The sequence below is a fragment of the Lethenteron reissneri genome, chromosome 64 (assembly GCF_015708825.2).
Source record: "Lethenteron reissneri isolate LAM-NWPU_2019-01 chromosome 64, ASM1570882v1, whole genome shotgun sequence".
NCBI classification, from domain to species: domain Eukaryota; kingdom Metazoa; phylum Chordata; class Hyperoartia; order Petromyzontiformes; family Petromyzontidae; genus Lethenteron; species Lethenteron reissneri.
In genome coordinates this window covers 7,920,242-7,932,654 of record NC_083842.1, presented here as the reverse complement: position 1 = coordinate 7,932,654, position 12,413 = coordinate 7,920,242, and the positions used below count along the sequence as shown (strand labels likewise).

Genomic DNA, 12,413 nt, shown 5'->3' with positions numbered 1-12,413 from the left:
ATAAAACATAATAAAATAATTCTCACGACGTTACGGCCACAACGCAAGCAGCCGTCCTCAGGTGAAAACCAGGTCTGTCGAGGCGACAGCGTCTGAATGAAACAGCACCATGCTTGGAGCATATATTTAAGCTGGGTTGGAAGATGCTGCTAATCCTGCATAATGCACGGGCATAAGTAGTACTAATCACATACCTGCATTTCCCATAAATATGCTAAATTCCTCTTGATATGCAATTTTTTTTGTCAAGGCGCCCTTTCCCCCCCTTCCAACCCAGCTTAAATATATGCTCCAAGCATGGTGCTGTTTCATTCAGACACTGTCGCCTCGACAGACCTGGTTTTCACCTGAGGACGGCTGCTTGCGTTGTGGCCGAAACGTCGTGAGAATTATTTTATTATGCTTTATTTTTATTATTTTATTACTTCCCTTCTACGTGATTTTACCAAAAGAACCAAGAAGATGTTTCCCATCTGTGATGTATATGATCCCTGACATGCAATATCCCGGTGTCTACAAACTAAGCAGTGTCTGTGGCAGCAGTTACATTGGGGAAACTAAGTGACATGTCTCAGACCGGGTTTGTGAACATAAGGCAGATCTGAAACACGGTAGGACCAATACCTCAGCTGTGGCTGACTATTATTTTAACGCGGTGGGCACACATGAAATTGATTTTGCCAAGACAAAGGTACTCTGCAAACCCACTGGCTATCAGCAAAGATTCGTTCATGAAGCCATCCAGATATTTTAACACAGACACAATTTCAACCGAGAAGATGGGTACAAACTGAAGAATAATCACTGGATGGACGTTATTAACCAGTTTAGGTCATAACTGGCTGTGATGTTCCTATCCTACTTACCTATGTTAGCAGTTATTTTCGAAAATCTGAGTTACATTCACTAACAGAGCCAACCTTTAGGTGTGTTAGTAAATGGCGGCTTGCCACTACATCGTCCGGGTCCTCGCCGAGCTTACATTTACAAGAATATTTATCTCTCCTACTCGCTCCTCAAATTTTTTCTCTCCTACTCGCTCCTATATTGGCATTAGCTGCCCCTCCCATCTCTAAACCTTTATAAACAGCCTGTCTCAGCCGATTTCCCCCTCTTTTTCACCTGCAGACGATTGCTTGTGTTGCAAGAGAAACGTCGTGATTTTGATTTTATTATTTTTTCTGTCTAAGAATCTAACTATACAACTACAACTTAATGTTATACAGTGCCATTCACACAATGCCTCAATGCTTTACATTAAATAATCCGACCGTTAGCAAGCCTTGAACAAGTAAAACTGGATAAAACCCTAACATTAAACTGTATAAAACTTGTAAGAAATAAAAACCTGATTTAAAAAAACCTTAACAAATAAAAACAAATAAAACTCTAAACGAATAAAACTGTAAAACGAAGCCCTTAAATATAACTAAACAATAAATACAATGTTAAAGGGATGTAACTAATGCCTTAATTTTCACCCAAATGTTTGAAATAATCCTCTGTGAGTTGTTAAGAACAGTTAAATTTGTAGTGCCACTTGTGATGATAATTTGCATCTCTTGGATGAAATAAAATAGCACAAATGAGAAACAAATGCAGACAATGTAACCACAACATTCAATTAGACATTTTACTATCATACAGTAACTGTCTCGGCCTCGCTGTGCGCTGCGTTGCACCACTATCCGAGTAGTTAACCTCACATTCAATAAACCTTCAGAGCCAGGGTGAACATCCGACTCCAATGTATTTCATGAATAGAACGAGGTAAAACTGATGGAAAAACACAGCACAAAATACAGCATCTGTTAATGCTTGCAATATCGATACAATGAATGAACACTGCAGCATAATAACATTGTCTTAGATAACATGAAACTCCACAATAGGTCCTGGATGGACCAGGCACCTACATTAGCACTGAATAGCTATACAAAAGAATAAGCTACTGTGTTCAATAAGGTCACTTCGTGTAATCACCATACTGCAGCCTAAATGTACAGCGCTGCACATAACACTGAACTGTGGATGAGATACTTCTTCATCCTTGCTGTCAAGATTGCATTAAAGTTACATGGGTACAAGTCTGGCTCGACTTATCCAATTACAAGTAACATTCCCAATAATGCAAGTGGCAGGCTTCGTTGTTAACTAGACCTCATATTTATCATAACAATTTAACAGCATTATAAAGGTATTTTTAGCATTATAACGGCAATCCTAATATTATAACAGCATTCCCAGTAATATAAGAACATAAACAAACTTACAGACAATGCTTCTTAAAGTCCCACAATGAACATATGCACCTGTCTTCACTGAGACGATATTTGTGCCTCCATGTTGTACTCTGTATAATGGCTGACACCCTGCCTCATGGCTTAGAGAATCATAAATCGTAACTTCCTGGTCACGTGACCAAAGTCAACACCATATCAGGAAATTCCTGTATACGCAGGATCAAGAATACCTGTATTTCATTGGGGCTTTATGATTGTTGTTGGACCTCCAGCAACAAAAGTAACACATCGGAAGGCAGCACGTTTGTTTTGCTGCCTCTGTGAAGAGAGGAGAACCCTGGCAGCAGCATTAGTTGTATGACAAAAACACACACGTGCTGTCCAGGAGTCTTCAGTGCTGCAGCTTTGTCTACTCAATCTAGGCTGCATGAAGTCAAGTGAAGGCCGCTACTGCGTGCTCACTTTAGGCTCAGATGACATGGTGGAGATCTTTTACAGGCCACAGAGATGGCTCTCTGTGCAAAATGACAACGTCTTTGGTTAAATTTACAGATCATGTCACATGTTTCACAAGAGTAGGCCTTCGTGAGTCTGTATCAGCCCTCAGCTGAAATTTAACAAGGAAGGGGAATCATGGAATCCGTAATGGTTCGAACATGCTTTTGAGTTATTTTTTTTATGAATAGATACTACCTGCTATTATATGGCTCACAAACATGGGCATGTGTGACATGATCGCATTGGCCAAAAAGGTTTTTCTATTTATCGCTGGATTTAATCGCCAAGTTTTGGGAAAGCCTTTGATCAATTTTCTCGGTTTTCTCCAATAACATTTACCTTTCATTTGATGATCTCCCTCAAACCCCTTGCCCTGCTTCAGACAGACAGACAGATGGACAGTTATAATGCATTCATGATTTTAAACTTAGTTGGAAAGTGTACAAAATAACACGTATCTAAAACACACACATAAAACTGTCCCCACATTGTTATTGCATTTGAAAATTAGCTCTCACTTTGTTAAAATCTATTACGTTAAATTATCCTTGTCACTGGTGCAAAAGTGCAGTGCACTAGACATTTGGCCTCTGTAAAACGTGTCCGGTGTTTTGAGGGTGCCGGTGAGGGATGTTGCTGTGAAACACGCGGTTTCCCATCAGGGACTCCTCCTCACTGCTGGGTGCCAGGGCAGGAAAAGCATCTCGGTCCATCGCCCTGGAGCTCAGCGAGGTTGAGAAGGGCGCGGTGCTTCATGAGCTCATGCACGTGTTCGGGTTCCATCGTGACCAGCAGAGTGAGTAACTTTACAAGCGGGACACATGCCCTTATGATGACGACATAGTTAAAATTAAAAATAATTATGCACAATATTTTACGGACATGAAAGTCTGCGACTGCTGCGCGGATTCAAGATCAGTGTCGCTCAAAAGCCAAGGCGAAAGAGGCTGGGCCTTCAAGTGTCCCTTAAAAGTCGGTGTGGATTGAACACTGCGATTGTGCAGTGGAATGGCTTTCCAGACGGCAGGGGCTGCCATGGAGAAACAATGACCGGCAGTGATGGTCCTGGTCCATGGTGTTGAGAGGAGGTTGTGAGTCGTGCTGCGGAGAGTTCTACCATGAGCTGTAGTGCAGGGTGACAGGGGTGAATTAACAGTGGTTTAACTCAATAGTCCAGCAAGTAGCGTGCCTTGCGCGATGGTGTAACTCAATTTGAAACAGTGTTTTACATATGTCTTATATTTAATTTCATAATATGTTTCAAAAAGTGAGTGCAAACAATCAATAAAAACTTGAAACGTTATTCTTCATGTTGGATCACTATTGATAATGTGAACAGCGTTCAGGTCTACGGTTCCAAGAGGAAGTGCTGGCAAACAATGATCGTTGCTTCTGAACCCGGAGCTGACACTGATGGATGGAACAAGGCCTGTGTGTCATGCCAGGCATTGCCATCAGTGGGGAGCGATAGTATAGCGGTTTGCACCCGCTGCGCGATGAACCCAATGACCTGAGTTTGATTTCTGCTCACGGCCAATACCAGTGAAGTCAACGAAGTGGCTTATTATGTGTACATTTATAGCAACCAAATATGCAGGGGAACCTAACTGTGGCAGACGGGTCACTTCCTCCGCAAGCTCTTGGGGGTCTGTGTTGCTATGGGAGAGGACAAGCAAACCATTGTATCTCACTGGCAGGAGATTATCATGATCCCGAGCCCAGAATTACCATGGGATTCTTGGAATTACATTTTTAAAAAGGAACGCACTCATCAATGATAATGTTGTCATTCCCTCGCACATTCTATTAGCATGGTTTGCTACGTATGGTGTGAAAGAATTTCAACATGCATACATACACAGAAGCAGCATCATCGTGCATGATACCGAATTGTTTAGGCTTCACTTTATGTGATACTGAGCATGCTTTTTGGTTGTCTAGATGGAAGCCATGACTGGGTCAAGCACCGAGATGGTAAAGTCTACATTCTCTACGATGTCTGCTCTGGTTTTGGTGAGTGCATCACACACAGCCGGCAGCCGTAGCTTCATATTTACGCTTTAGGGCTCTTTATAAAATAGAGATTATTATTATACTGGTAGGAACGAAGTGGACCAGCCTACAATAGATTATTTCGTCTGTCCGTCCGTCCCTCCGTCCGACTGTCCGTCCGTCCATGTAGCAACATCGCCCCCTACTGCAAACACTTGGCATGACCCTACAAAAACCTTTAGACTCAGTGACGCTTTCCTGGCTAAACAAGTGTAACATTCCCTTATAATTCCCTCAGATAGCTTTTAATTAAACATTTAAATTAATGAGGCTTTCCTGGCTAAACACGTGTAACATTCCCTTATAATTACCTGAGATAGCTTTTAATTAAAACTTTTAAATTAAATAAAAAAAACTCACAGCGCCCTAAAGCCTACAGCTAGGCCTAAAGCCTAGAACTAGGCCTAAAGCCTAGAACTAGGCCTCACAGTCTCCCTTCGTATCATACCCCCGCGTGTGTGAAAGGGAGTTAATGTTTAACAATGTTACATTCCCTCATGTTTTAAAATAGAAACATTTACATTTAAAGCTTTTACATTAATAATTAACACATTTACATTATACATTAATAATTAAAACATTTAAATTAAAAATTAACTCACAGCGACCTAAAGCCTACAGCTAGGCCTAAAGCCTACAACTAGGCCTCAAAGTCTCCCTTCGTATCGGTCCGATTAGGTGTAGCAACATCGCCCCCTACTGCAAACACTTGGCAGGACCCTACAAAAACCTTTAGACTCAGTGGGGCTTTCCTGGCTAAACAAGTGTAATAATACATTATGTTTATATTCTTTGGTTATTCGTTCCTACCAGCCCACCCCGCAGGGTCCTGTTTATTGCTTTAGCGAGAGCCCAATCTGGAGCTACTTCAGCTGGGACTGCTGACTCTACACAGGCCCTCGGCACATCACTCACTCATGGTTTGCCACATGGAGCCCTCTCGGTTTATTTTTAGCGCACGAATAATGCCACTTTTTTAAAGGAAATAGATGAAGCACCCAATTGAATGTGTTCTTCAGCCATTTCTAAGATTTCATGGTTTTTCATTGAAATTCATGATTTCCATGACCACCGTGACCTCTGTGACAAAATTTTAATCACCATAGTCCTTATCAACCAACTTATCGCCATCATCCATCATCATTCATCATCATTCATCATCCATACTCATGATAACGTAGGTTCTAAGAGTTGCACGTGTATACATGTACTTACTTAATACATATCATCCATCTTATCCATCTCCATCCTCACCAACATCTCATCATCTCAATCGAGCCCGCACCTCGTCCCCCGCTCCACATCGCCACCAGAAGGGAAGGAATGTTGTCCCCTAGTTCCCCGAATCAAACGCCCGGGATACGCTTTGTAACACAAGGATTACAAGGATTAGTGTCATTCTAACTTGGGGATACTATAATCATATGATTGTAGTTAATTATATTATGAATACGTATATTTAGATCATATGAGGATAATTTGATTCTCATGAGGATCATTTTTGAATGAGGAAAATATTATTATAATATAAGCACAGTGTGATTCTAATGTGAGGACATGCTTCTCTCTTTTAGACACCAATGACAAGGAGAACATCCAGCATGCAGTCAATGAGTTTGCAGAGAAAACCTGTGTTCGGCTCATCCGGAAAGACAACCAGGAGGACTACATCAACTTCCAGGCGCTGGACGGGTGAGCAGCAGTGAGCGGCGTGGAGAGAGAGAATGGGGTGTTAGAGAGAGAGCAGAGTGTAGAAAGTGAGTGGGGCATAGATGGTGAGCGGTGCGTCAAGGGTACATAGAGCTGATAGAGAGTGGGGTATAGAGAGAGAGTGGGACGTAAAGGGTGAGTGTGGCGTAGAGAGAAATGAGGTGTAGAGTGAGCGTTGTGTGGACAGAGAGAAGAGAGATTTATCGATTCAGATCTCTGCAGGGCAGGGCAACCCTTCGTGTTAGAAACCCACTGAAGGGGATATCACAGAACTACCTCTGAGATCCCCTAAAGTGACCAATGATCCAGAGTGGAAGGCAGCACTTTTTCACCTGCTCTGCATAGGAGACTTATGTTTGCTCTATGACAGTGAACCAAATGTTTTAAATCTCAGAGCTAGAAATTAGCCAAATTAAGTACAAAATTGCATTTAATGTAGTGAGATTGTTTTGTGTGAATTCATTGTTCACCAAATGAGACCATCAATTCATACACTTGAGAATGTAGTTTAATCACAGGCAGCTGCCTCGAATCAAACCCAGGATCTAAGCAGTGCCCCTCAGCTTTTTGAGGTTTCACTTGCAAGCAAAATGAACTCTTGCTGGCTCGAAAAGGGCTGATTTACTGCATTTGAATGTATTATTTGTTCGTGGCATTTTTGTCTTCTGTTGAGCGGAACAAACATTGGTAATGGCAAATTCAAGCTTAGAAAGCCAAGTAATAGTATTTCTTGTGGAGTGGATCTTACTGAGACCCTTACAGCATGCAGACGTAGAAATTTAACCCCTTCTCTGAACCAAGATTATCACACAATACAGTCTTTTTTTTACTTTGAAGGTCATCTTTCGTATGACATTTAAAAGCAACTGAGATATAATTTTAACTGTATGTTCAGTTTGGTATTCCATTTGATGGCATCGATAGTTGCTTAACATATAGCGTGTGTGCATCCTGTGTAATTGTCTAATGGGCAGTGCTCGGTTATGTGATGAACAGAATGCACATTGATAATTTGGCGACTCATTCATATTCCATTTATGAACAAAATAGCTGCACTAGTGTGCGTTTTTCAAACACAGCCAATTGCCTTCTACGCAGGCTTACGCCAGGTACTTCCTGCGTGGGGTGTTCAGGTAGTGACTTGCAAGCCATTCAGCTTTCATGCCACTCGCCACCAATAGCTAACATTCTTTTTGACTATCAGCAGTGGCTCCGCATAATGCAAGGTAATCATGACGTGAAGGTCATGGGGGTGATCGTGAAATTCCATGGGAATTTTCGCCACCAGGAGCTGGTCCTTCCTGGGCAAGAAAGGAGGGGCCCAGTCTTTGTCCCTGGAGCCCAGGAAGGTGACCAAGGGCATCGTTCTGCACGAGCTCATGCACACGCTCGGCTTCCACCACGAGCACTGTCGCAGTGACCGTGACCAGCACATAAAGGTCCACGAGGACAACGTCAAGGAAGGTGAGTGGTGCCACTAGAGTGAGTAAAGCATCCATGGGTAGGCATGCTATTCATTACTAGAAACGGCTTGTATTGCACAAAGAGCACATTAATTCGATGTCCAGTGTGTAGTTTACTTTAACGAGGAAGTGTCAACACAGCAGGTGCAAGAAACTGCCACGCAATCTTCCCATTGCTCGTGTTGCTTCCTCCAGTGCAGTTTTAGTAACGAACGTACAGATGGGCACGCGAACGATCGTTTTTGTTTCTACGACGGTCCGCAATGACTGTGTCGCGACCCGTGGTGGTGCGTGTGCTGCCACGTATGGGGAGCAGTGGTGTAACGGTTAGCGCGTTGCACTATGAATCCGGCGACCCGAATTGAATTCTCGCTCACGGCCAACACTAGTGACGATTATCTGAACCGGTCCTGGGCCTCCCCTAGGTTGACTCAGCCTCAAATGAGTACCTGGTGTGGTGTTTAAACATCGCCACTAGGGAGATAAAGGCAGCCGAGCGTGGTGCTGGCCACCCACCTTCCTCGTGTGCTGTGAGAGCCTCCATAGGTGCTCACTAACAGCACTTGCCCCAACATTCTGTTAAGGCTATACGGGAGATCTTTGTCTTTTGTCACATGCGGCCGGGCAGCACCGCACTCACGGCGCTCACTCCACACGCCGATGCAAGGGTTCACGTGCTGCTCACGGGTTGGCTCGTTAAAACAAGTACCACTTTATGGGATGTCCACAGTGGTCATCCTATAGAAGCACTGGTCTCCACCATAGGTTTGTGGAATACCACCACACTCCCAGAGCCACCAGTGGAGATAAGTTCCACTCTACACGCATTTGAGCTGGAGAAACTTCAGCTGGAGTTTGTTTTAATCCAATTATGTTATTCACCGGAAAGGTGGTCTACCTGTAGAGTGAGTGTACTCCACTCAGAAGGTTATGAGTTCAAATGCCGGTGATGGGGTTGATTCAGCCCATTATTTCTCTCAGGTAAATGCAATGAGTACCACCTTGTGGAGAAGTCAACAGTGGTCGTCTTATAAATGGACCTGCCCCCACCATAGCAATGTGGAATTTTCAACACTGCCTCGAGGCTCTACATGGAAGATGAGTACTGCCTTCATGCTCATTTGAGCAGGAAATTATTTTGAGTTTCTCATCCTTGCTCCCATATAAATAAACAGTGCTGGGCTAAAACAGTCACAGCACAGCCTCGTATAAATACTGGAATTATCACTATTAATCCAATATACAGCTCTTGCTAGAGTTTATAATGTCACATTACACAATATAGCACTGATGCTAACCCTCAGTACGTACCGCTGGGTAAAACATTGCACTGGAGGGCTGATATTGGAACCACATTTTCCATGCAACTGGTGCTGTTTGTGCATTGAAGTTACTTGAATAAGAAGAACATCACTGTTACACTTTATAACGATCCCTTTTCAAGATAAATAAGGGGTATTTTAACGCCATGCCTTCTCACAAATAATTGTGCAAAATATTACGTTAAATTTAACATCATAAACAAATACATCGAGTCGGGAAGAGCAATGGTGTAGGTTACCCAAGTTAGTATTCCCGGCCATAGTTAACACCAGTGTACGACGTTACTGACGAACGTATTGTTTTTTTTTTGGGGGGCACCCTCTTTCACCATACTGCAATCCCCCAGCGTGAAGTACGGTCAAACAACCTCCACGACTGACATGACGTCGTGGGGAAGCCTTTATCCTGCTGTGGATTGAACTTAGGGCCTTTTATTATTTTATTTAAGCACTGAGCAATATTACCGTCCATTTACTCCAACAGCTCACAGCACTCGAAAGAAGTCAAGCCACTTGTTGCACACGTTCCACCTACCCAAACGCTACCCCAACAATCTAACTGTGTGCGCTCTTGGTAGAACCGGTAGCAATTTCCACACCTCCGATTCGCACGGTTGGCTATGTACGGTGCGAAAGAAGTTCAACCTACATACATACAACATGATGAAAGGTGTGTTTTGTAGATGCAAGCATAAAACCAATGTTGTCGGTTAATAAGAGCCACGTGTGCCTGCTACCTGCAGATGAGCTTGGGCAGTTCAAACGGCTGGAATGCAGTGGCTGTAGAGAATATCTGCCCTACGACTACCTCTCGATCATGCACTACGGCAGGTGGATCTCACACAGGCTGTGGCCTTCACTAGCATGAATGCAGTAAAACTTCTCAAAACCGGATTAATTTGGGGAAGGGAGCCTTTCTGGTTATAGAGGGATGTCTGGAATACTGCAAATACAGTAAAATTCAGACTAACTGAACCCCAGCTAGATGAACCCAGGCTAGCAGTTCGGGGTGTGTGAGGGTCTGATGGGCGAGGAGGGTGGACACCACCCCAATAAACTTTCATCTCATATACTTAAATAACAAAAAACAAGCATGAAAAGCAGGAATCAAGAATACCATGACATAACAATTTTACGTAAAGCCTATTTCTCCCAGGGCACATGAACACTCCCACCTGCTGTGCTACGAGACCACACAGAAGGGCAGTAACACAACTTCCTTGGAATTTCAATCCTTTGGGCGTCCAGAAGTTTACCAGGAAGTCTGATGGCGTTCTCCCCTGTGAATAGGGGAAGCCATCTTGAAATCCTCCAACACGGCCTGATGATGCTCGTAATAGTCACCACCTCATCCACATCTTTTTCAGCCTCTCCTTGGCCTGGCTATCTGGATTTACATTTAGCTGGACCAACGCTCTTGATTTTTTGTGTTCCACATTTCTGCTTATTACTGTTTACATCTCTTTGGTGCAGCCTCAACAAACGTCAAGGATTGGTACATAACAACACCACGCAATACAGTCATCGCAACACGTAATTCTGTAAACGCAAAACAGTAGTTTTTTCATTATATTTTTCCATAGTGTTGTAAATTAGACTAAATGTATGAAGAAATGTATTTTAATTATTTTTAAGTGTTGTCCATGCTAGGTATGTATTAGGGGGGGGGTGTGTCGTTAGCAATGAATTACGCTGTATTCACAACTGGCCAGAGTTTTTGGTTACCCGGACCAGGGCTCACTCTTCATAGTGCGGCTCACCGAGAGATTTTACTGTAATTCCATAATTGAGAAAATACACATTTTTATTACATTCTTCGGAAATTAATTTATACTTAATAACAAATAACTAAATATTTTAAATATTTGATGTTTATCATTTAATAGCAAACAAAATACAGTCATACCCCACTTACACCCCTGACAACCTCCTAAACTTTCTTCTAATTTAATAATTTCAATAAAAATTCTGGTTTTCAGGAATGCATCCTGGGTGTAAATCGGAGTATGTCTGTACGAAAGTGTACAGTTTATTCCGAGTTACCATCGCCTGTGAAGCTTAAGGTGGATAGTTAAGACTCAGTGCCGCTCCTATAAACAACACTTTAGACATGAAACTCTCTCGTGCAGGGAGCAATGTAGGGTCTGTTTGGTGGTTGAGATGAATAATACATCGGTGTCCCCGGCTACATGGGAATAAATGAGTTGCAAATGCAAACTCGGCAGGCTCGTGTTTGGCACTGATGTACGCTTGGCTTACAACCTGTAAACTTCACCTCAATTGGTCGTCATCTGTGCTAAGGAAGGAATTGATTACAGATGTGTTAAGTAACCGGTAAATGGTTTAGTGTGGTAACCAGTCACTCAAGTCCAGTGTGTAACGCGCTGATCTCCTCTCTAGGTATGCCTCGTCCTCGGACTACATGAGTGAGACGATCACCCCACGACAACAGCTAGAGCTCCCATCGGCCAGAGGAGCGGCCTCAGCCCCCTGGACGTGCTCAGGGTGCAGCGCAAGTACCAACCGGTTCGTCACCGACACCTTGATGTTTAATGAGCTCACAGCACTAATTTTCCATGAACATAGCACGGTGTTAGAATCTGAGCCATGCAACACGTGTTGCCATTTAGTTGCCATAATTGCTTTGTTCTTACAAATGTCTGTGGGAACTTGTTTGTGTTTTGTTTGTTGTCCTTCCCCCGCATCTCCTGTTAGCACAGTTGGCGACGTACGGTACGAAATATTTTATACCCTACGTGACTTTACCGAAAGAACCAGAGTATGGATTCCTGCAGTCACGAAAGCTTCAAATCAAGATGCATACATTTGTTAACAGTGGGACATGTTGCACTGCTTAAAAATGTTCTTCTGCAGGCATATTTGGTATCTTTTTTTTATTGTAAAATTCAGTTTTACAAAAGCACTCCACCTTGCTCGCGTTCGCTCGTTCATTTAATCATGTTCTCGATTCACCTTAATTAACTACCCTATATATAGATATACATGAAAAAAATCTGCTGTGTTTTCCACGTGTGTCCCTTTCAACAGTTATTCCCATTGGTTTAGCAAGCTCTTTATTCATGGCGTTTGTTTTGCTCATTCATCTTGAGCCCAACGTTGCAGCC

The 12,413-nt window shown here is 42.9% G+C and overlaps 1 protein-coding gene across 1 annotated transcript in view; it reads left to right on the top strand.

Annotated features, from left to right (window-relative positions):
• Positions 1–12,413, top strand: part of LOC133359005 (uncharacterized) — a 42,803-nt gene that overhangs the window by 25,042 nt on the left and 5,348 nt on the right. The window contains exons 20-25 of the mRNA XM_061577380.1: positions 3,404–3,537; positions 4,683–4,754; positions 6,368–6,485; positions 7,792–7,967; positions 10,032–10,119; positions 11,689–11,814. Of these exons, the coding sequence (XP_061433364.1) occupies positions 3,404–3,537; positions 4,683–4,754; positions 6,368–6,485; positions 7,792–7,967; positions 10,032–10,119; positions 11,689–11,814 (714 nt within the window). The remainder of the gene's footprint in view (positions 1–3,403; positions 3,538–4,682; positions 4,755–6,367; positions 6,486–7,791; positions 7,968–10,031; positions 10,120–11,688; positions 11,815–12,413) is intronic.